The sequence below is a fragment of the Alosa sapidissima genome, chromosome 7 (assembly GCF_018492685.1).
Source record: "Alosa sapidissima isolate fAloSap1 chromosome 7, fAloSap1.pri, whole genome shotgun sequence".
Lineage (NCBI taxonomy): Eukaryota > Metazoa > Chordata > Actinopteri > Clupeiformes > Clupeidae > Alosa > Alosa sapidissima.
The window spans coordinates 16,030,444-16,053,679 of NC_055963.1; the positions used below are offsets into that span (position 1 = coordinate 16,030,444).

At 43.2% G+C, this 23,236-nt stretch overlaps 3 protein-coding genes across 7 annotated transcripts; 1 reads left to right on the forward strand and 2 right to left on the reverse strand.

The window, feature by feature from the left end:
- Positions 1–744: 744 nt before the first annotated feature.
- Positions 745–6,494, forward strand: LOC121713838 (protein pitchfork-like). 4 transcript variants are annotated; one of them, XM_042098840.1, is made up of 7 exons: positions 745–830; positions 1,159–1,298; positions 1,466–1,564; positions 2,308–2,441; positions 2,863–2,980; positions 3,935–4,005; positions 5,461–5,560. In XM_042098840.1, exons 1-7 carry the CDS (start codon positions 809–811, stop codon positions 5,543–5,545), a joined length of 669 nt encoding a protein of 222 aa, XP_041954774.1. In that variant the 5' UTR covers positions 745–808; the 3' UTR covers positions 5,546–5,560. The 4 variants fall into 4 exon arrangements, with proteins under 4 accessions (XP_041954774.1, XP_041954776.1, XP_041954777.1 ...); XM_042098841.1 differs by having other exon boundaries at positions 764–830; positions 1,162–1,298; XM_042098842.1 differs by lacking the exon at positions 5,461–5,560 and having other exon boundaries at positions 746–830; positions 3,935–4,024.
- Positions 6,495–6,564: 70 nt separating this feature from the next.
- Positions 6,565–11,423, reverse strand: taf8 (TAF8 RNA polymerase II, TATA box binding protein (TBP)-associated factor). 2 transcript variants are annotated; one of them, XM_042098157.1, is made up of 9 exons: positions 11,221–11,423; positions 10,560–10,628; positions 9,784–9,943; positions 9,348–9,446; positions 9,117–9,179; positions 8,876–9,000; positions 8,218–8,383; positions 7,502–7,644; positions 6,565–7,143 (listed from the first exon to the last, which is right to left on the reverse strand). In XM_042098157.1, the coding sequence occupies exons 1-9, from the start codon at positions 11,266–11,268 to the stop codon at positions 7,006–7,008; spliced, it is 1,011 nt and encodes a 336-aa protein (XP_041954091.1). In that variant the 5' UTR covers positions 11,269–11,423; the 3' UTR covers positions 6,565–7,005. The 2 variants fall into 2 exon arrangements, with proteins under 2 accessions (XP_041954091.1, XP_041954092.1); XM_042098158.1 differs by lacking the exon at positions 10,560–10,628 and having other exon boundaries at positions 11,221–11,422.
- A 493-nt stretch (positions 11,424–11,916) lies between these two features.
- On the reverse strand, positions 11,917–22,822 carry xpc (xeroderma pigmentosum, complementation group C). The gene is made up of 14 exons (XM_042098155.1): positions 22,545–22,822; positions 21,694–21,996; positions 20,336–20,444; positions 19,429–19,513; positions 19,010–19,167; positions 18,575–18,695; positions 17,634–17,723; positions 16,500–17,315; positions 15,976–16,136; positions 15,594–15,675; positions 15,059–15,190; positions 14,701–14,870; positions 13,314–13,407; positions 11,917–12,731 (listed from the first exon to the last, which is right to left on the reverse strand). Exons 1-14 carry the CDS (start codon positions 22,663–22,665, stop codon positions 12,390–12,392), a joined length of 2,784 nt encoding a protein of 927 aa, XP_041954089.1. The 5' UTR covers positions 22,666–22,822; the 3' UTR covers positions 11,917–12,389.
- Between the last annotated feature and the right edge of the window lie 414 nt (positions 22,823–23,236).

Here is a 23,236-nt window from a genome sequence, read left to right on the forward strand (position 1 = left end):
AATAGGGCAAGGAAATGTTACTGAACAGGTTGTTTGAATATTGTATTTGCATGTTTTTTTCTATTAGCAGATATAGTGCTGTATACATACCACAGGAGAGATGCCCCGTCCCGCCCTCACATACAGCATACCTCTTGGCCTCTATACCTGAAAACAAGAAAAAGCAACTTGGAGGATGGAGATAGACAACAATACATTGCTTTGATGCCCTAACTCGCCACTGTCCCAAACTTTTGTTGAGCTCTCCTTGGAGCTCAATTACCAGTGTTTGCAGTGATCACTACTGGACATTCCACATTGCTAGACAGCACTTGAGTGAGGATAGACTTATTTCCACTTCTTAAATAACCATTGCTATCTGCAATAGCTACAGTACAGGGACATTAATCAGTTCATAGCTGAGGATTTGTCCTAGGTCCACTTCCCTTTCAGCATCAATGATGATGCACTGGAGAATGTTTCTTTTTGTTGCACTATAAAGGATATCTTGTCATTTTTTTTTGCAAATAATGCAATCTCCATAGCACTCTTCAGCACTCCTCAAACATGCACACTCTTCCATTTTTCTGCATGGCTGGAATTTGAATGATGGGACAGAGCACCAGTGAGATGTTTTAAAGGCAAGAACAGTCGCCTTTACAGTACCTTCACCTATACTTTAAGGTATTTTGCACGTTTATTTTTTAAGGATCTTTGGCTTCACTGTGCAGTGGCACCCAAAGATTCTAGAGCGCTTAAAAGACATCTGGCTCTGGGACGTCGAGCACCTGGTTACTATAGTAACCATTTAGTAAACAAGCAGGTAGGTATGGCGGCAAAACGGGAGGCAGGTATGTTGTTGTCAGTCTTGTGTTTTTCAAATTACTCGATTCGGTTTGCCTCTATCCTGCATTATCCTGGCAGCTATAGTGATAGGCCTGACAAATTCGTCCATAAACCATGCTAGCGATCAATTCGATTTAAAATGTCAAAGTCCTTTGGTTTAGACATTAGCCAACAGTTTAGTAGGCTAAGGTTTTAGCGAAAGTATCGATACGTTAGATAATTGGCCTAACAAAATAGGCGGTGAGCAGTTGGGTGACTTAGGCTAAGCCTGTCAGTCCATGATTTAGCATAGGCTATGCCTTACAATTACTAATGAGTTGTCGCATTTTAAAGCAGCCGGTCAAGTCGCGTTTGGGAGCTCCCAGCAACGTTTGATGTTCCCAGCCCACTGTGCCCCCAATCGCTTGGGGAACGAGATGCTGGCAGTGAAAGGATCCCCAGAGCGCGGGCCCGGCTGCTATGACAACCATGTGGTGAGTGTTTCTTTTACTGTTTATGGGCGGTGTCGGTGCTGGGTCAGGTAGGTATTGCATAACAAAAGCCAGGAAAATATCTTGAAGGCCTGCTTTTTGAAGAATCCAGACGAGTACAAAATAATGGTTAAAAACTGTAGGCCTAGCACGATTTTCATTGCTTTCAGATTGGCACTGTCTTGTATGACATTCAGAAAAGACCAGAGAGCAAGAAGGGCTATATTTTAGCAGCAAGAACTGCAGCACGCTTTCGACCTGTTGCACAGGTGAGTCAATGCTCAGGTGGTCCCATTAATAACAACAACCTTGAGATATTCTCAACAGCTTCACTACACTGTATGGCCTTATGTATCCAGTATATAGTTATTGCAAACATACCCAGGGCAACATTAACATAAAAAGAAGCACGAAAAGGGCCATTCATGTACTATTTAGCAGGGTTCCCATGGATCATGACATTTCTGGAATAGTCTATTCTAGACATGGAAAGTCATGGAATTGTATCATTTGTAGGGCAAAGTCATGGAATATCAGGGAATTTTGTAGTAGCAGTTTAAAATGTACTTGCAAAAACACATTAATGCAAATATATGTCTACGTAGAATTGATGTATATCTAGTAATTAGCTTTACTGCTTGCTTGAGTGGTTGTGGTTAGCCTAACTTTGTTTATTCAATGGCCATTTATTCATCTCCCACTCAAAAAAAAAGTCAAAGATTCTTGAATGCTACGCGACTACTCTGAAATCTTTGGTCGGTATATTGTACGATTCATTCTAAGTAGATCATGGAAATTCAGGTTTTTTTGTCAGGGAAAGTCAGGGAAAAGTCATGGAATTTTACATCTGACTTAGAGTGGGAACCCTGTATGTAGGCTTACTTGGCACACCATGCCAATGGTAAGCATTCAATGGCAGGATGTATTCAACAAATGACAAGGTCGCATCGTTTTACTGTGTAGAAGTAATGCTGTAGGCTACTGATTACAACCATGACATCTCTGTCTACAGACATTGACTCCCTCACCACAGATGTACCAGCCTAACTGGGCCCTGTCTAAAACAGAACCTCCTGGGAAAACCCCCTTCAACTCCACCATGGCCAGATTATCTGTCCAGCAGATCAGTACCGGCTTAAATCCAGGGTGAGTTCAGTCTTTTCCATATCAGCAGTGAACCAAAGCAAACTTCCCGATGGCATCAGTGTTGCTAATCCACTGCTACCCAGTAGACACACTGTATCACCTGTACCACATGAAATCACATGAATTACAAAATCCAAAGAGAGCTTTTCAGGTATTGCGGCAGCATCTCAATTGACAAGTCTGCTACTCTATTGCCTGGTGCAGCTAAGATGCAGCTAAGTAGCAGCAGAACCATCTCAACTTTAAATTCTTGGATGTCAGACCTTGAATATTGCCTACTGCAGAAGCATTGATAGTATTAATGACGTTTGTTAGTAATATAACCCTAAACAGCTGAGGTTCTGATTGGCTGGAGAGAAACTATACTGAAAAATGCTGATGATGGCTGAAATGCTGACCTTTCTGTCCTATCCATCGCTAGCCCAGGGACGTACGCTCACAACACCAGCGCCTGCAGGAAGGTGTCCTGGCCCATGAAGTTTGGCTCCCCAGACTGGAACCGAGTGCCTCAGCTGGAGAGGAAGGCGCTGAGAACAGAGGTGAGGGAGAGAGAACCATATGGAAACAAACTGAATGGTTCAAATACCATATGTTTTCCTTACTTAGATCGGGCAGAACTACATTCTATGTAAGACCATCACATTTCCATAATACAACATAATTCAATATAATATTTATATAATGGCCAGTTTCCTATTAAGGCATACATTTTTAGTATGAAAAGGCACAGGATTTTTGGGTCATATAAGAAATTTTACATGTAAAAGGTATGTGATAATATAACAAATTGATACGATAATGTAGGAAATGACTATGAAAGTTTTGGGGTAGATTCATGTTAGGCAGCCGTGGCCCACTCCGGACCTGTAACCGGAGGGTTGCCGGTTCGAGCCCCGACCAGTGGGAACGGCTGAAGTGCCCTTGAGCAAGGCACTTAACCCCTCACTGCTCCCCGAGCGCTGCTGTTGTAGCAGGCAGCTCACTGCGCCGGGATTACGTGTGCTTCACCTCACTGTGTGCTGAGTGTGTTTCACTAATTCACAAAATGAGTTTCACAGAGACCAAATTTCCCTCACAGGATCAGGCTTATACATAATACGGCTAAAACATAGGAAATTACTGTATATAATAATTTAGTAAGTGAAAATGCAGCATTACACAAAGGAGCACATCTGGAGGGGTTGGTTGCTTTGCTCAAGGGCACCTCATCCGTGGATGTGGGAGAGTACTGTTCAATCACTTCGCTCACCCACATTTTTTCTACCATTCAGGGATTGAGCTTGCCACCTCCCATTTAGAAGTCCAATTCCCTAAGCGGTAGGCCATGGATGACCTCATGCAATCAGCAATGAAAACACTTCAGTATTTACAGTATCGCTAAACAATAGGGGGTTCAGCATCAGGTGGATTGTGTTAAATGCCTTCCAAAATGAAAGGCAACAAGTTTTCTGTCCATGCCTTCACCCCATATGTCCAGCCCTCATTCTTTGTAGGTGTTACAGCCAGAGATCTGGACCCACAAGCATGATGATGCCAGTTGGGCATGGATAGAAGGTGGCATGGGGTGAGAAAAGAAGCAAAAACTGACTTATCTAGTTAAAAAGTGTCATAGCTTCTAGGGTGCAGTTGTTTTGGTTTGAATATTGTTTACATGATCATATTACCAGGGTTACCACACAGGCACACAGGCATACTCAGAGAGTAGACCAGAAATGTTGCACACACAAGTTTTGGAATATTTGCTAAACTTTGTCCACAATATCTGATGATTATAGTTGTCACTATAGTCACACTATAGTCAGTATTTCTGTATTTGCCATTCAGATCAGGAATGGTTAGTTGTCCATTCCTGAACATCGTGCAAGAGCTGTTTACTGATATTTCCAATGTATTCACGCTGATGCATTCAGAGTGGCGTAAAGGGAGAGGGGGAGGGGCGCATGATGATGCCAGATGGTGGCATGGGAAGAAGGAAAGGAGCAAAAACTGACTTATCTAATTAAAACGTGCTTCAAGGGTGCAGTTGTTGTGGTTTAAATATTGTTTATTACACAGCTCTTCATAATGCTGAAGAATGCTCCATTCACTTGAATGGGCCTTCCCAACATCAGTGGTCTGATATTTCTCGATAACAGACCTTGCTAAGTATAACAGACCGCTGTTTACATGATCACATGGAGCAAATACACACCGAAGGATCCGCATCTGCACCCGGATCTAGCTAATAAGGGCATTTATGCATCCGCATCTAGCCAATGAGGGCATTTATGCATCCGCATCTAGCCAATGAGGGCATTTATGCATCCGCATCTAGCCAATGAGGAAGTTTTAGTTGGCAGGTCATTGTCCATAAACACAATTGTGTTTAGACAAGGTGAGGTTTCTGGCGAACAAAACATTTCCCTGGAAGCTCCTCCTTGCTGAATGTGGTTTTCCAAATCAAACATGTTCATATTTCCTTTACTGGAACTTCCTTAGCAGGACCTTGTTTGTACATGCATACTATATTTTTGTAATAAATACTATATGCATGAATAGTAAGGCTGGACATATAAGATTGTTCGTACATGAATACTATGTATTATACATGTGGTTTTAGAGCCATATATGGTCCTTGTGTTATTCTATTAGGACAGATAAGAATCATGTGTTTTCAACAGGACACTAGTGTACACCCATGTTTCTATCCATCCTCCACAATTAAAGGCATAGTCCTTGACTGTAGCCCTTTAAACTTTCTGTCAAATTCAGTGATACTCTCCTCATGTTTCTCTATCTATCCGAAATAAAAAATAAGAAATAAAATTGATCCTCCTCCCGTAATAACATTTATATCTCTGTTAACCTCCTCATTTAGAATAGCAGGTGGATTTTAAAGCAGTAATTGAAGTTATACGGCAGTATGGAGGGAACGTGTAGCTTTGTATAAGATGTAAATGTGAGACAAAGCTGCACTGGTTGCAGTCAGAGAGCAGCTGGTGCACTGAGGAAAGGTAAAAGCAAGTGGCATTATTTACAGTATCCAAGGCGACAGGAGCTGGAATCATTTCTGGATCCTCCCCCACCCCCACCTCAACCCCGTTCTCCTAAAACATGAATTTTAATGCTGTAATCTGTTACAGTATGAAGGGGTTAACAGGTTATAAACAATAGAGTTGTTTGACCAGGGCTCACCTCTGTGTCCCCAAGGTGAACACTCATTTATATCCCCAATCCTTCAGCTGTATTTTTTATACTTGCAAGGTGAGGTAATGGTTGATATTTTCTTGTTCTATTTCTGTCCAGCTTCAATGTGACAAGGAGTTCCTGAAGCAGAGGAACAGAGTAGCATACCTCAAATTATACTACCCCTGAGTCAACACCTCACCAGCAGCTGAAATAAGTATTCTACCTGGATTTAGACCTGACTGCACCACCTGTTCCTGCACATCTACCCCCTACTTTTAACCCCAAATATACCTTGCAATCAGAAATGCCTGTTTGTGTTATCAAGATAAATGTATGTATCATATCTGGCCAGTATTCTGAGAAATGTTACTGTGTGTGAACTGCCTGTTCATCACGTATTTAAGGGACAAAATGAGTGTTATTCTGCACAGAGCTTGTATCTCTTGCCTTTCCTGCCTCCTTTGATGAACAACCATGCTTTAGTGTTACAGTCTTATATAAAGGAATATTGTCCCAGCTGCTCACATTTTATATCAATTCCTCAAGGTGTTAAAGGAGAAATCCAGCAAATTTTTTTACATAGAGATCGAGGTCACGGAGTAATTGTCGGTACGGGGCGGGGGGGGGGGGGGGGGACTGTTTTACCTAGCTCGAGTTGCTGCAGCGAGGCAGCTACAGCGCTACACTCTGGGGGCATGTTTGTGAGCCCCATGTTCACACCCCCAGAGTGCAGCATTTTTTTTTTTCCGTACTGACAGTACTTGGTGACCTCAGAAATGCTCTATGTGAAATATCGCCGGATTTCTCCTTGAAACATTATTCTGTGTTGACTTGTTTTTTACATCAAATGTATATCAATTAGTGAAATAAAGCTTCATAAAGCAGTGATCAGTTCCAACGTTGTTTTGTTTCACATCTGTAAGTTATGACTTATGAAAGATGACGTGGGCAAATATTAAGAAAAACAACAGTTTAATAGAAAAACAAAGAACAAGAAAAACTTTTTTTTGAGTTTATTACCCCCTTTGTATTCACAAACACACTTTTAGTCTGGGATTTGGTAGGCAGAGGCAACACAAATAAGACATATCTGTCCCTCGCAAAAAAACAAAAAACAAAGGAAGATCAGTGTTCAGCCAAAGCCTTCACTTGACTATCAATCATGATGGTTGAGTAAACCCTTGGAGCATCCCGAAGCACAGAAATCCCAGCTGAGTGAACTGCCTAGCTCCTTTTCCAAGAGTCCATTTTGGCGACATTCACATTACCTGCCCAGAATTCTCAGTTTCCAGTACACCGAGGCAGAAGGCAGTTCAAGAGATCCTGGAATCGAGTCCTTGGCTGTTGACTGACAGAAACAAAAACTGTCCATGAAAAGTCAGTGGAGTTTCTTCCTTTACTTCTTCCGCCTCACTTTGGGCTTCTTGACTGGCCTCAGGTAGGGGTTATCGATGCTCTCCTCGTTGACCTTCACTGTTGGCACCACCCCACCAGAGGGCAGTCCGGAGTTCTCCTTATCCGCTCCAGGATCATCCTGCATCAGAAAGATAAAAAAAGAAGATACATAGCTCCTTATTGATCCTTATGCAGCACACCACCAGACAGAGACGCCAGTCTACTTATTACTAGGCAACCATTGTACATAAAACACATATGACATAGACACAGTGGATAGCAGATAAGTGAAGTAACTGTTTCTAGAATGACCAAAAAAAAAAAAGGTGTACCATCTGACCCCATGCACTGGTCATACTATAACTGTTCAGAATCTGAACATATCTGGCACCTCTCATTGTGACAAATTTGACAAAATAACTGAATGGCATGCTGTCATGGCATGTTGTGCATTTTAGTCATTGGAACAAAGAGATTAAGGCCAACCTCAGACTTACATTGATTATGTTGCCGTGGTTGTTCTCGCTGTCTGTCTGGTCGTCCTGCTCAGAGGAGTCGGTCTCCTCCAGAGACTGCAGCTCCAGCTCGGATGGGAGTAGGGCACTCAGGTAGGGGATAGAGCTCGGACGGGCCGCAATCACTAGTGGCACACACAGAAAATCCGGTCAGGTTTGTAAAGGCGGACCATCTGTAACAGTTCTGTTATATGAATTATAACCCACATACAGGCAGTGAAGTTTTGCAGATCATCTCAATTTTGAGGTCTGGTAGACAGCTTTGACAAAAACAGCTTTGATAAACTAAACCGAGACAGCTTGTTGAATGCAAACTCAAGGTAATGACAGGATTAAGAGACAAATGCACACAGACAACAACGACGAGCTAGCTAGCTCTAGCCTTCGAATGCATTTCATATGGTCTGGTGAATCCCCTTTTTTTTTTGCGTTGTGGTGTCAGCAATGGAGGCACTAAATCAGCCTTTATTCCATCAGCATACGCACTACCAACACTGATTTAAAAGGCTCTATTCTCAACTAAACCTCGCCCCCTCAACTCAGTACCACTGAGCCAAGGTCCTCAATGTAGGGCTTCCAGTCTCAGTATCCAACTGGGGCTCCTTCAGTGTAACATTTCAAAGTTTAAGATATGGTTCTTTAAAAATAAAGATAAATGAATGAATAAATAAATAAATCAATCATGGAAGCGAGCTCACATGGAAAGGCTGTGATGTCGGTCTTGAAAAAGCTCTGGGTCTGTGCTGGGTCCTGGGTCTGTCCGGTCTTGGCCATGAAGCGGGTGAGCGCTCGCTCCACGTCCCTCCGCTGAGAGGCAGCTTTCTCACGGACCACCTGGTAATCCGACACCGGCTCCCGGAACGTCTATGCAAAGGCGATGGTAAAGTATAGTCAGCCAGCAGGCTACTGCACCAGAGCCCTGGTCATGCCTTGGTCAGAGGACATGAGTATTCAGTCTACTCAGGAGCACTGTCGCAAAAGCCTGTATAAACCGTTCTCATTCTTTTAGATGGATATACTCCAGACTTTACCTACGTATTGTTCATTTGTCTTTAATGTGGTGTATCTTTATGCATTTTCTTTTTTAATCTCACTAGGAACTTTGGGTCTGCAAAAGGACTAACTGAAAAATTAACATTCAGTGTTGGCATTAGAACTATTGTCAGACTTTAACCATTCAGGGGTGCGTTTCCCAAAATCATAGTTGCTAACCTGTTAGCAATTTAGTTGGTTGGCAACGGGAAATGACATGGCAACCAACAAAGTTTCTAACAGTTAGCAACTATGGTTTTGGGAAACGCACCCCAGTACAGTTGGCTAAGCTATACCAATGTGAATTTTAGCTTGAATACACACCGGGGTCTTGATGTACGTGTGAGGATCAGGGAATTCTGGGAAGTGGCTGGGGATATGAGCGGGATGTGAACGCTTCTGTCCAGCAATGAGTGCCTTGGGAATCACAGGTGGATTTGTCACAGGAGCTGTGTAAACAAACATCACAACCGTAACAATCAGGACTTATTTTGTCCTAGAAGGTCAATGAGGTGTTATGTTGTTCTGTATGAGGCAGCCTTAAAGATACACAGAGGACACTTACGTGCAGTTATAACCATTCTCTGGGATCTTTTGGCATACACTGGCAACGTATCCACATTGAAGCCTGTGGGTGAGCAAACGTCTTAGCAACTTAGAGGACGTAAAATCAAAATGTTTCTGACAATTTTCCTACAGGAATGTTGTAGCAAGTGACAGGTTTTATATCCATTAAACTCTTCTCATAATATGAACTATTACTTGCTGAAATGTAGACCTATTGCTGGTCACTTACCCATTTCTATTAGCGTAATCACCACATCCGGCAGCGTGGGCGTGCTTCTGGCTGTGTGCTCACAGTACGCCTTTGCACAACGGCCGATTTCTGTGATGTCTGCAAGGAACAGGAGAAAGGTGAGCGCAGTAGCACAATGAGTGACGCTCATAACGAATAGCTTCAGACATGTTCACTTCAAAAATAGCCGAGTCATGCTGCTCCGAAGATTAAATCTCGACTCAGCATGAATTGAAGCTGACAAACACAGAAAACTGTTTGGTGCTTCGTGGCCTGAAAATCAGTCACCCCAGGTTTGATTCCCGAACCGAATATTGTGAGTCTCTGTCGCTGTCTCTGAACTTTTTTAAACTTTTTGTTTTAATCTTAGAAAGCTCTGGTGAGAGTAATTCCGTATGAGGAGGAGGATGAAGTTCAGACAGAAGTTGTCCCTTACAGCTCTGCATCATCTCTGTGAGTGACTCAACGGCAGCCTTCTCTGCACTCTCATAGCCGCACTCCGTCAGGAGCGAGCTCACCACCACCTGAAGGGTGCGCCGCCGCGCCAGGTAGTAGTTCTCTGCTGGACTGGTTGTTGTCTTGTTGGCACCAGAGCGCTACAGAAGCAGACAGGAGAGAATGTTTTAAAGAGTGCTCAGATTATGATTACGCCCATACACATGCACCCCTACCAATATATACCGATTCCTGGGGTAATGTGATGAGCAAACAACTAATTCTCAATTGTCAATTAATTGTATTATAGTAGGCTATTTATTGTATTATAGTAGGCTAAGTACTAGGAGCATCCACATGTCTAATAGAACAGATGCTCTATTTCTGTTTTTTCTCTAACAAACACTGAAACCTCGTGTATTTGCACAACACTGTATATAAAATTAGATGAGATTAGATTACATTAGAGTCATCCACACTATAACTACTGCACAAGTAAAGTACCAGCACAAAGAAATGCAGCAGGCCTACATGTTTAATGTACTGAAAGAGCTGAACTGAAAAGCAGATGTTATAAGTCATTATGCTAGAAATTATTATGCTCCAGTATCACACTCACAACAGCACAATACTATACTATTTACATTAAAAAAAACAGTTATACATCTAAAGCAGCTATACGTCTTAGGATGTTGATTAATTTGCTTTCTCTCAACATGATTATTATTTGCTAATATTTATTATCAAGTACACAGGGTAGTCTGATACAACACTAACCAGCAAGTGTGATGACAACAAAGACATTGAAGTGTCTTTGATGAACTGTTCAGCCCACCCACAATCCCTCTGTTTGGCCCATGACAATGGGACAGTGGCAAAAACAAACACATGTCAAAGTATGCCACCTCAATTTGCTAACGTTAATTTAGATTCAAATTTAAAACAATGTATGACACATACTATGAAGTAGGGAAGACATTCTTAACGTAGCTAGGAAAGGCTACTTAACCTACTTATATCAATATTGGCAAAGTATATCAGTATGTCTAACGTCTTAATAGCCTAAACACAATCAAAGCGATAACAGCACATCATATTATCCTGAATAAAACAAAGAGAAGGCGAACATGGTAACGATAATGCATCGCGTGCCTTCCAAGTTAGCTCGTGTATGGAGGCTAATGTTATACAATAGCAGCTATTTAGCAAGTTATTGATAACGCGTTCTTCTGGTGTTCGGTTCCGTTGACAGAAAGCAAAAATCCCTGTATTTAACGTTATACTGGAACGAAAACGTCAAAGCCATTTTATTATATGGGGATGGCTTCGCGTTTAACAGAGGATTGTTGCAGACAGCGCGTTTTTCCTTCTTTCGTTTGGCTAGCTACTGTTAGCTAACGCTGTGATAAAATGCAAGGAAATTATTACGTTTTCTTACCGTTCCTGAATTTAAGGATCCGCTAGCCATTACCGCCGAATCTGCCATCTTCACGACAATGTCTAATCTTGAGATATTTAAGAAACACAGTTCGTATGATGCGTAAACTACATTTTCTACCTCTACAAAGACAGTATTTTCTTCGCGGTGGTAACAACACAGCAGAGGAATAAGCACACGACGTCACATCCGTGTTTGTACGGTTAGGACTGGACCTGGACTGTCTCACGCATAGACTGTATAGATGTTCTATATACAGTCTATGGTCTCACGGGATAGACACAGAGCAGTGGTCGCACCGTAGGCTACCATTTACAAATGCACTGTATTTCTCAGAAACTGTTCATTGTACTCTGATCTGTATTGATCCATGAGTGGATGTAATGCAATATTTTGAGTTCATAGTCATTAGCTCTGATCAGTTGTCTGATATACTTCCAGCTCTGTTCTAGCCACTGTAACCACTGAATTAGCTCCCTCATTCATTCAAGTCATAGTAAGTGCTGTGCTATGATTTCTCTCTATCTTGTTGAGTGCAGTTGAATCCCCATGATCACAATAAAAAGTCTGTGAAAAACATAGCATGAAAGTGAAGTTGGCCACACACATACATTCAGAATATGTAGGCCCTTTGTGTACCAAACACCCTGCATGCCACTTGTTCATGATGCTCATTTTAAATTGCTGGACCACAAATGCAAAACATGTCAGTTATTTATTCAATTTCAGCCAAACAGTTAAATGCAAAAGTACAGTTACTTTAACAATCAGTATTCTACAAAAATATATTTTCTGCTACAGAAAAAAATCTACAACTTGAATATCAGACCATTCAGACACCTATCTAAAGTCAGCACAGAGAAGTTTCAATGTGTTTGTTCGGCTATCAATAGTAGACGTGCTCAGGTGTCAGAAGTAGGCTATTCACTGTGAGCTCAGAAGGAGGACCTGGATGTCTTACTAACAGGTTTGTAGTGTGAAGTCATAATGCATGAAGAATCAGGCGCCCTAAATCCAGTGCTTCCAAAACTACTACAACAAACTCCATCCTGTTGTGAGATTGTGTGAAAGAAGACAAAGCATAATGGGGGTAAAATGGAAGACATGACAAAGGAAGAAAAAATAAACAGAAGTAGACAGAGGACACAGAACAGACATAAGTAGGCCTTTCAAACTTTCTCGAAAGGGAAGAGGTGTTTCTGTTGACCACGTTTCTCTCGCTTGCTGCTGCTGGCTTGCTTGGACGCCTCCTCCGGTTCCTCTTGCCTGTTCTGGGGCCAGGAGCTGGCCAGCGAGGGGGCGTTGGCGGACGGTCCACCTCCCTTCCCCTCCTCCTCCGCCTCCTCCTCCTCTCCTGAGGACAGGCCGTCCGTCCCTCCCTGCTCCCCCTGTTCAACCCCTGATCGCTGCTGGGCGAGGCCCTGTTGTCCGTAGCGACGCTTGAGTCTCTCCCTGATCAGAAGACCTTTAACCAGCAGAGTCCAGTTTGCCACAGCGCGCTTCTCTCGTTTCTGTTGGAGACACACAGAGGCACACAAAGGCAAGTTAGGGACACACTGTGATGTGCTTTTGGCAAACACATGCGCACACATATTTTAGAAGCATGCCAAAATGAGACCAACTTCCTAGTGAGAAGACTCACAAAAAAATGCTGGCAAATGCAACCACTGCCCCATGGAACTACACAATAAAGTACTTGTGTGTGCAACTGATTTGTTAAATTAGACAGATATATATGGAGTAGGTTTTAATGAACATTTTGCAAGAACACATTATAAATCACAGAAAAACACAAACAATAAACATAATGCTTTCCTATCTCATTCTAAAATGCACACAAGTTTGGTAAATTTAACTTTTTTCCCTGAGCAATATCAAATATGTAGAACTCTGCCAAATAGAATTACTGCACAAAGCCTGAGTTAATATTTCAGGAACACGCCAGCAATGTAATTTGCACTGGAATTTCAAGGAATCTCATTTCCATGAAAATCCCTCTCCTGGGGAATGTGCTTCCTTCACTGATTGCATGCATTAACACCCCCACCCACCTACCCCCCACCCACCCCACACACACACACACACACACACACCTCTATCTCCTTCTTCTGCTGAATCTCTTGCTCATTTTCCCATGCAGCTCTCAAGATTTCCTGATGTTCCTCACAAACAATATATCCATCAGTTCTGAAAAATAAAATGTTCCATTAGTTGCCAGCTGGTTTGACAGCATTTGAACTACCATTAAAGATCATGCAATAGTCTCTGTTTTAAATCTAAATGACTAAGTGCAAAGTTGGGGAGAGAAGCAAAGGATCTCACGCATGTAAACCCATCATGCAGTGTATGCCACTGACCCATCTATGTTTGGTCATGGATGGTATCAACTTTTAACTTTGCCAGTCATTTAGATATTAGGGCCAATGGTCTCTCACCAATTATTTCTTTCACTCATACTTACATTTACATACATTTATTCATTTAGCATTTTTATCCAAAGCGACTTACATATGTCAATTATATTACAAGGGCAATTGTCCCAGGAGCAACTCGAGGTTAAGTGCCTTGCTCAAGAGCACAACGGTGGAATCCGGGTATTGAACCCACAATTTTTCAGGCTACTGCATGCTAGCCAAGCTCCTTACCCACTACGCTAGGGTTTCTCAACGGGGGCGGTACCGCCTCCTGGGGGGCGTTCGTACTACCTAGGGGGGCGCTGGGAACGTGAGAGGTTTTTTGTTTTTTTTTTACATTTTAAACTTTCATGGTTTTCACATATTTTTGGTGCAAAAATAGGCTACCTGAAATAAATAGGCTATTTTCATTCATGGGTTTCTAACCCCTCTACCGTCCCAGCTACATTTTACTGTTTATCTATGCTCAGTGCCACTGAGTCAGTGGTCATACAGTGCAGTTCGGGCCTGCACACGCCCGGACTCACGTTCCCCAGCCCCAGCTATCGTCATCTCTATAGCCCGTTTTCCGCTCGCTGTTGTTCTGCAGCTGCTCTGAGCGTAGTCTCCACGAAAAGACCGTTGCTAATCCGTTGGATTGTTACGGTGCATATGTTGTTCACGTGATGTGCACTTGATTTTTGTCCATGATAAAATGACACGTCTTGTTGCCCACATTTAATGTGAAAAAAAAAATCATTACAACCAATGCTGATGTGGTAGTGTTTTTTTTTTTTACCCAACCAGTCTCCTATTGCTTAGGGACATTTTCTTATAATTCCAGAAGAAACCAAAACAGCACAGAAATGGGCTGGTTTTTTTATTTAAGCAATATAGCATGAGTGTGAGTGGCCTAATAGCCCACCCAGGGGTGATTTCTTTTTTTTTTTTTTTTTTAATTGTGTGTGTGTGTGTGTGTGTGGGGGGGGCACCAGAGGATCAAAGTAAGGTCAGGGGGGCGTTTGCTCAAAAAAGGTTGAGAACCACTGCACTACGCTAACACCACTCACCAAACACCACTACTTACACTGCATGTGAATAACCGCCGTGGAAGTCGAATCCGGTCACTGCTAACGCACAGTCTATTTCCAGCTTCCTGGCCACGCGGTGCAGATTTGGCAAACGCAGGTGAGCACAGCCGATGGGCAACATGCAAGGCTTGAACAAGTACACGTTCCCAAAGTCATTGCGAGGGACCTGTGAAACACACACACACACACACACACACACACACACACACACACACACGCACATACATTATGCAAGCCTTCAGCTACACAGAAAGTATCTTAATCCTACAACCCCTCGGACACAAAACTCTAAGGCTTTTCTGTGCCTGGTCAGTGTTTTCCTGCTCAAACATGAGCCCTTGAGAAATGCCCCACCTTCCCATCCACAGCCAGGGGAGGCTGGTACTCCTCCGTCTGCCACTCTCCGAACAGCGAGAGGTCCTTCTCCTCCTTTTGCTCGGCCATCGAGCGAGCCTTCCGCGAGCGGTTGGAGAAGCCCTTCACCATCTGGCGCCAGGACAGCAGAGGGGAGAGAAGTCAGAGATGAACAAGGAGGTGCGAGAGGATTAGGGAGGAGGAGAGTTCAAATGCTGTTCTTAAAACTACAAAACCTAAGGCTAGTATGAGCCATATCCTATATTAGTAAATATGACTCTTTACCTGCCAGTCTTTGTCACAAAGAGACATTCTCTTTAAAAGATTCAGAATTCAACCAATCAAATGGCACCATTATATATTATTTTGAGTAGGCTACAGTAGGAATGATTGAGCACAATACCATGTAGCCCTCATGGCACATATGTGACTTGAGTCAAGAGCAGAATATCCATAGGTTGAAAATATCCATAGGTTGAAAATCGTGTAAATGAAAAGACAGGAAGGGTGAAATGGTTCAATTAATGGCACATACCTTATAGGGCACTTCTCCAAGACGGACGGTGCGTGCCTCTTTAAGCCATGTGTCTCTGGAATGCAGCGTATGAACACAGTCCCTACAACACACACACACACACACACACACACACACACATACACATACATTAATACAATCTCACACATCCATGCAGTGTATCCATCACATAGTAAGTGTAACCCACACATCAATGATCATCCAAATACGTTATGAAATACCAGGCTAATTATAAACCCTATAAAGTCTATATACAATGTAGTCTATGAGCATAAAACCATACTAAGCAACTCTGGAAGAATAATCCCTAAATCAAACTGAAGCTTGCGCATTCTTTAAAGGTATCCACCTACTGCACATCTAAAAGGCTGCTTCCACTTACCTGGAGTAGACAGGCTCCCCCCTGCAGTAGCCCAAGATGGCGGCTGTGGAGGGATACAGGGCCTCGTACTTCAGCAGGTGCCTCTTCAGGGCGTACAGCGGGTGGTTCTTGTACTCCGAGATGGCCGTGGGCAAGGGCTTGCTCAGCAGCCTGGCCTCCAGCTGAGGACACAAAGAGGCACGTCATCCCCAATGAGATATTCTATATGCCCTTTAAGTGACATGTGTGTGTATATGAGTGAGTGCGCATGTGCGCGGCTTGTATATTTTTATGTGATTGTGATAAGGTTCTGTGTGTATGTGCATGACATAGTAACTTTGAGGGTTTTGTAAAAAAAAAGTGTGTGTGTGTGTGTGTTTGTGTGTGTGTGAGTGTGTATGTGTATGAGTGAGTGCGCATGTGTGCGGCTTGTATATTTTTATGTGATTGTGATAAGGTTCTGTGTGTATGTGCATGACATAGTATATAAGGGTTTGAGAAAATAAAGTGTGTGTGTGTGTGTGTGTGTGTCACATGAGTCTAACCTCGTTGTCCTCCTTCTTTTCCCTCTCTGAGTCGGGCGCTTCATAGAACAGCAGGGTCTCGTCCCACCAGTCCCCCTCCACGCGGCGTTTCCGTGACGACGTGAGCCAGGTGGGGTCGTACCTGCTGCTGAGGTCTTTGATGTAGCCGTCGCCATCCACGGCCACCACATAGCTTATGGGCTGCGTGGCCTGACTGGAGCAGCGCTGCACCTGCCCAACCCCCTGCTCCACGTCCACACACACCCACCTGCCCACCTCCACCAGGTACACCTCTAGCCACTCGTCGTTCCCCTTGCCCTGCCTCCTCTTCCCCCTCTTCCTGCCCATCTCCTCCTCCTCCTCCTCCTCCTCCTCCATCTTCTTCTTCGCCCCACTGGACGTCCTTGGCGCTCGGCCTTTGCCCTTAGCTGCCCCTTTGCCCTTTCCCCCTCGTCCCTTTTGCGGTCCTCCTCTCCTCTGCTCCTGCTCCTCCTCCTCGCTCTCTCCTCCACTGCTCAGCAGGAACTCCTCTTCGCTGCCAGCCTCCTCCTCCTCCTCCATCTCCTCGTCACTGCTCTCGTCCTTGTAGCTCACCTTTGAGGCCACGCTGCGTCTCTTTGTGTTTTTCGGACGCTGTCCCGTCCCTTCCTTCTCTCCCGTTCCATCTCGCTTCTTCGGCCGCTTCCCTCCCCTCTCCGTCTTGCTATCCCCGCGGCCTGCGGCCGGACGCTTGGACCCTGGGGACACTTTCGCCTCTGGGGAGCTCATATCCGAGAGGCTTTTTTTAGATGTGCCTGTTTTTTTATCAGCTGCAGACTTGGAGGTTTTAGCTTTGTCCTGCGGAAGGAAATTAAATTAAGTCAGGAATCATATGTTATTACTAAAAAACTTTACCATCCTGTGATACACAAAAGATGTATGAATATAATGTATGATTTGTATAACGGTACTATACAAATATTACACTACACAAATATGCTCTCCATATGTTTGTCAATAAACATGTATCTTGACTCAAACACCGTACAGACATATTTAAATTGGGACAAAACAATATTGTAGAACACATATTGAGATATCACACATATGTGTGTGATACATGCATATTCCACTTAGACAGGGGGTGCAGCCTTTGGTTGCTAAGGAGACAGGTACCTTGGCAGGGGTCGGTTTGATTGGCAGGGGCTGCAGAGAGAGCACCAGCCTGCAGAACAACTGTAGTGCCCTGAGCACCAACAGGAATAACTACAGAGAGGAGAGGATAGAATGGGTCAGAGGTCAAACCTACAAACCACTACACACCACTACACACCTACTCAGTCAGCATGCCTACTAATGACACCTGAGAAATGCAGTTCTTCAGCATCAGACAAAGACAATAAGGGATCCTTAGATCTAATGTTGCATTCCAGACAACTCGGAGGTCAGATATTTCCTCCCAATTTCATTCCAGACAAACTTGGAGGTCAAGAATTCTGAACTCCTACTTGAAAAAAGTACAATAGAAACGCCACTTGATGTCGGGGTAAGTCGATCTACCCCAACTTGAGCTGGAAGAGTAACTGGTCAAGCAAAACACGACCAATATCATGGGTTAGGGGGCACACTAACAAATGGTGGAAATGTGTATCTGCAAAGTATTTAAGCTGCTTTAGGTAAGTGTGTAAGTGTGTACACTCACTAAAAAGAGTGTAAAAGTGGAAATATAACATCCAGTTAAATAAAACTTACTAAAATATACATTACTATTATGTTTGTTTGAAATCTATTACAAAGCTGGGCAGCCTTGAGCAAGGCACCTAACCCCTCACTGCTCCCCGAGCGCCGCTGTTGATGCAGGCAGCTCACTGCGCCGGGATTAGTGTGTGCTTCACCTCACTGTGTGTTCACTGTGTGCTGAGTGTGTTTCACTAATTCACTCAATTGGGTTAAATGCAGACCAAATTTCCCTCACAGGATCAAAAGAGTATATATACTTATACTTACTTAAACTAATGTTTGCTTCATCTGCAGTGTACTGAATGTAGATTTCCTGTGTGTGTATCATGCTGGCCACAAAAACACTATTCACATTCACATATTCTACTCAGTCTTACGTGAGTCATCTCCTCATGGTTTCTGGCGGTCAGACTCCCCAGCCTCCTCTCCAGGACCGTCCTCAGCTCCTGGCCTTTCTCCTCGGGAAGCTCCGGGTTCACTGTGAAGGTGGTCCCAAACCTGCCAAGCGGGTGAAGGTGTCAATGTGCTTGTGTTGTGAAGTATGTAAGGCTCTGTACAGACTGTGACAACAAATTTCCCTTGCAAACAGCCAATCAATTAATCAATCAATCAACCAATAGGTGCTATACTTCAAAGGTGGTGTAAATACAGTATACATACATGTCTGCATTAAAGCACAGAGTAGACATATGTGGTGAATGAAAAGATATACTCGTTGGTTTGATCCAACAGAGGACACACAGAAGTTCATATACTATGAGAGACATGCAGAAACTGACAATTCCGCAGGAATAGTACACAAGCTCACTTACCACTTCAACAGGTCATTGAGAAATAGTGTGTCGACCCGATTCGGGTTAACCGCTATGAAGTGGGAGGGCAGTAGTGACAAAGTAATGGCTATGAGATCTGGTTCTCTGCACACACTGTTCCGGAATATTCCATTGGCTAGCAGACACAGCAGATGAACCTGGGACACACAATGCAATACAAGTGTTAAAGTTGCGACAAAACAAGAGAAAAATAATAAAGCAGGCCAAACCCAGAACAGAGGTGTAGACTAACCAGAGTGCAAAATACAGAGTAAAAAGTAAATTATAAAAGCTTTTCGTCATTGTATAGACAAATTAATAACAGAGACTTATTGTTGGCAGATCAGAGGCAACTCATCCATAATTTCACTCAAAAGTCCTTATTACATTAACCAGTTATTCAGGGCAGAAGAATCTACCTTGTGCGTGTCTTCTATTAGGTCCTTGTTAAAGCGGTTCATCATGCGACGCAGGTAGTTCTCAAACTCGGTCTTCCTCTTCTCCCTGAAGACACAGGAAATGAGACTGGCTGCTAAAGTGACTTTGGAGAGACTGCAGAGTTATCAGCACTACAAGATAGTGGAAGAAAACTCAGCACAGAGAAGCAGTAAGGCATGGACGAGTTTTATCCTGAGCTTTGGCTATTGATAAACATGTGTCTAGTGTTATCTGCGACATAAGAAAGTGTGAAACTTTTAGGAGTTGTAATATTCCTTAAAAAAAAAAAAAACTTGAATAATATTTACCAACATATATCCTGACTTTCCAACCCACTATAAACAAGATATCTGCACATTTTTAAAGTATGCATTTAATAACTTTTAAGACCTTTTCAGAACCCGTAAAAAGGAAAAAATATTATCATTACTACGAGTGGTATTAACTTATTCTATGTGAAACCCATAGCACGTCTTCCATCAATGTAGCCTATTAGCTGGAGAGATAGTGCTAAAAGCAGCCATATGACTTATAGTGGGGACTGGAGGCTTCACTAGACCTTGTTCACTAGTCATTGCTGAAATAGTCATTGTTGTGGGATAGGCCAGCAAAATAAACTAATAAACTGTTCCAGATCAAATGTAATGCCCGCCCTCCTACAATTCAATACATTTTAAGACATTTGTAGGCCTTAAATATAAAACACTACTTCAGATGTTTTAAAGACTAACAATCCACGGGGACCCTGTTTAAAATGGATCAGTTAAAACTAGTCCCAAAAAAACTGAAAGGTATAGCAGAAATGACCGCCGCTTTGTGGGGATATGGTGATGTAAGTGAAGTTGGTGTGTGTGTGTGTGTGTTTTACAAGCATGTCATGTTTCTCACTTCTGTTGTCTCTTGCGGGCGATGTCTGGGGTTTCAATCTCAATCTCCACAGGCTGAGACGGAACCGCTGGTTCCACAGGAGCAGCAGGCCCCAACGGCTCTGTGAGTTCTGGGAAGAGGAAGCAGAGGAGGAAGAAGGGAGAGAAAGGAAAGATGAGGATGAAGAGAAGATGGCTGTCAACATAAGATATCCAACCAGACATAAACACAGCAACAACAGACAGACACATAATTGTTACCATAACTACGGGAGGGTCAACAGCATGATATAAACCAGAGATGCCCAGTGAGCGTATCCTTCCTCCCATCTTCATCTTACACACCCTCAAGCCACTGGCAGTCCTGGCTCGTCTCCTGCCCGGGCATATTATTTTACATCTCCATTAAACCTGAATGACAATGATGTCTCTTTAATTACGCATCAAGCTCTGTGGGGATGTCTCGTTAATTACGCATCATGCTTTGTGGGGATGTCTCTTAAATTACGCATCATGCTCTGATGTTGCTCATGTTGCGCAAAACCTGCCACTGAACATAGCTATTTACATCTATAGGCTCCAAAAATGTTTTCTTAATTGAACTATTTCTGATATAATAACATTATATAAATAACACACTCAGCATGATAAAGACCCTGCAGGAAGACCCTGCAGGACTGTCACCAACACCTGCCGAAGGTTTGGGAGCACCAGAAGCATGCACCTCTGGCCACCTTAGCCTAGATGACAAAAGCTCACACAGACAAAATGTGCACTGGGAGACAAAATAGCTAATAAAGTGTATAGATGCATATTTGTAAATTTTGCATGCCATTACTTATAACCTGCACCTTCCCTGTCTTGTGTCCCTGTCTAGTCTTCATCTAGACTCACGTCAACCATTACCAGTTATTAAAGCTAGTGCACTCTTAAATTGATCATTGTCACGTCTAGCTAAACTAAAAGCCTAATATTAACTAGTCAGCATCTCAATGATTGAGTAGACACACACATTTTGTACAGGGGACACAGTACACCAAAAACGGGGATGGTTCCAGAAAAACAGGGACATCTGGTCACCCTAACACACACACACACACACACACACACACACACACACACACACACACACACACACACACACACACACGGTCTGTGTAGCTGACACAAGGGAACAATGACTTGCTAGACAATCTTAATTGAAGTCACATTCACCCCAGCAGAAGAGGACACCTCTAGGAGACACAATGGCCACCCTTCAGGAGTGCAATCAGCACCCACCACAGAGAGAGAACAGGTGAGAGGACACCACTGATGGTGATAATACACACACTCCGACTCTGCACTGACCACATAGCACAGCACAGCACAGACACTAACCTTCCACCTCCTCCCAATCGCCATCTTCATCACTGTCATCCTCACACTCCTCATCGTCTTCCTCTTCTTTTTTGGTCTCAGTTTTCTTCACCCCTGATGCAACAGCAACAGCAGGTACAATGAAGTCATCATCATCATCTTCATTGTTGTTATCAGCATCGACATTCATGGTTTCAGGCTCCCTTTTCATTGGCTGGTCCTGGAAGTATTTGCTGGTGTGCTTCTTGGCAGAGGAACTGCCTGCTTTCTTGGAAGTTTGGGATTTGGCTTTGGATTTCTTGGGGACCTCCTTAACCCCATTTTCTGAGAGGAGAAGACCATGCATGGTTACCTATTTTATATAGTCTATGATGGTTACGTATAGGACACACCGTCTATGTTTTAGGTACTCTAAAGCCAAAACATGAATACAACTGAACTGATACCTCAGGAGGCTCATATATTGGTTTATTGTAACGCTTTTTCTTTTGTGAATGCACAGCATTTCAGGACATATGCAAGGGCAGTCATGCAGGGGTGCAAGCCAGCTGCAGCACTCGCACCTGCAACCCCCTGACCTAAATTGCCCTGCTAACGTGATGCAGTGTGAAAGGGGGATGAATAAATAAGCAATTATGAGTGAATTATTTTCATCAATTTTCTCTCAACTTACCTCACTAACGATGGTGATGTGGACTTAACAAAATATTGTTCTTGTCTGAGTAGGTTAACTTTACCCTAGCACTATGCAAGTCTGGTCGATTAATCTATTGCCATACCGTTAATATTTATAGTCTTAATTTAAAGACGAACTGTGGCAATATCTGTGTACCAGGGTAACGTTAGTGGTTATCAAGGATCAGTTACGTTACCTGCAATCTTCTGAGATATCTTTCCTCTCCCGACTTTGCCCTTTGCTGCTGCTACTTGCTTCAGTTTCTTTGTCGTGTCACTTTTCACAGCAACATCTGCTGGTCCCTTATGTTTGGCCATGCTGACTATCCGATATCACAGTGTATCAGTGGTTGGTCATGGCATACACATAAGTCGCTGGTACTACAGTAACAGGAGAAAACTACATGCACAAGTTGTGTAATTTCATGTCCGCTGGTTATTCAACACACAGCTATCTCATGGAACCTTTGTTGTGTTTTCCGTACTACTCGGTATGCTACAATGGCCCACATAAGTTACGTCATATCCGTAGAGGGGCACGTTCAAAACATCATGTTGAAAAGGGTGTAGCGCGAAATAATAATGACAAGTTGCTCGATGGGAGATTCAATTTGAAGGCAAATGTGGTTTTAGCCGTTCTATAATTGCAATGTGCTTAAGAATGTGCAATTTTATTAGATTACTTGCAGTAGTAAAGAAGAAGTAGCCTAGGCCTACTTGAGATTAAGGTGAACTAGCCTAGAAATCTAGACGCACCCTAGCGGTCGGGCTATCTGAAAACATCTGTGTGATGAAAGTGAGGGAGAGCAGAAGAGAACTTCTGATGGCAAATCTGAGGAAAAGTTGGTAAACCACCCTTCTTACCTAATTTGAGGGTGCTGATTCTGAA

Coding starts and splice junctions, on each gene's coding strand:
- xpc (XM_042098155.1), bottom strand. CDS start 22,665: ATGGCCAAACATAAGGGACCAGCAGATGTTGCTGTGAAAAGTGACACG. Junction 16,137..16,499: donor AAAAGAAGGAGGACAACGAG/GTTAGACTCATG, acceptor TTGTGTCCTCAG/CTGGAGGCCAGGCTGCTGAG. Junction 12,732..13,313: donor AGCAGAAGAAGGAGATAGAG/GTGTGTGTGTGT, acceptor TGTCTCCAACAG/AAACGAGAGAAGCGCGCTGT.
- LOC121713838 (XM_042098840.1), top strand. CDS start 809: ATGGCGGCAAAACGGGAGGCAG. Junction 1,565..2,307: donor GCTTTCGACCTGTTGCACAG/GTGAGTCAATGC, acceptor CTCTGTCTACAG/ACATTGACTCCCTCACCACA. Junction 2,442..2,862: donor AGTACCGGCTTAAATCCAGG/GTGAGTTCAGTC, acceptor ATCCATCGCTAG/CCCAGGGACGTACGCTCACA.
- taf8 (XM_042098157.1), bottom strand. CDS start 11,268: ATGGCAGATTCGGCGGTAATGGCTAGCGGATCCTTAAATTCAGGAACG. Junction 9,180..9,347: donor GATTACGCTAATAGAAATGG/GTAAGTGACCAG, acceptor GCTCACCCACAG/GCTTCAATGTGGATACGTTG. Junction 8,384..8,875: donor ACACGTACATCAAGACCCCG/GTGTGTATTCAA, acceptor GCCTTTGCATAG/ACGTTCCGGGAGCCGGTGTC.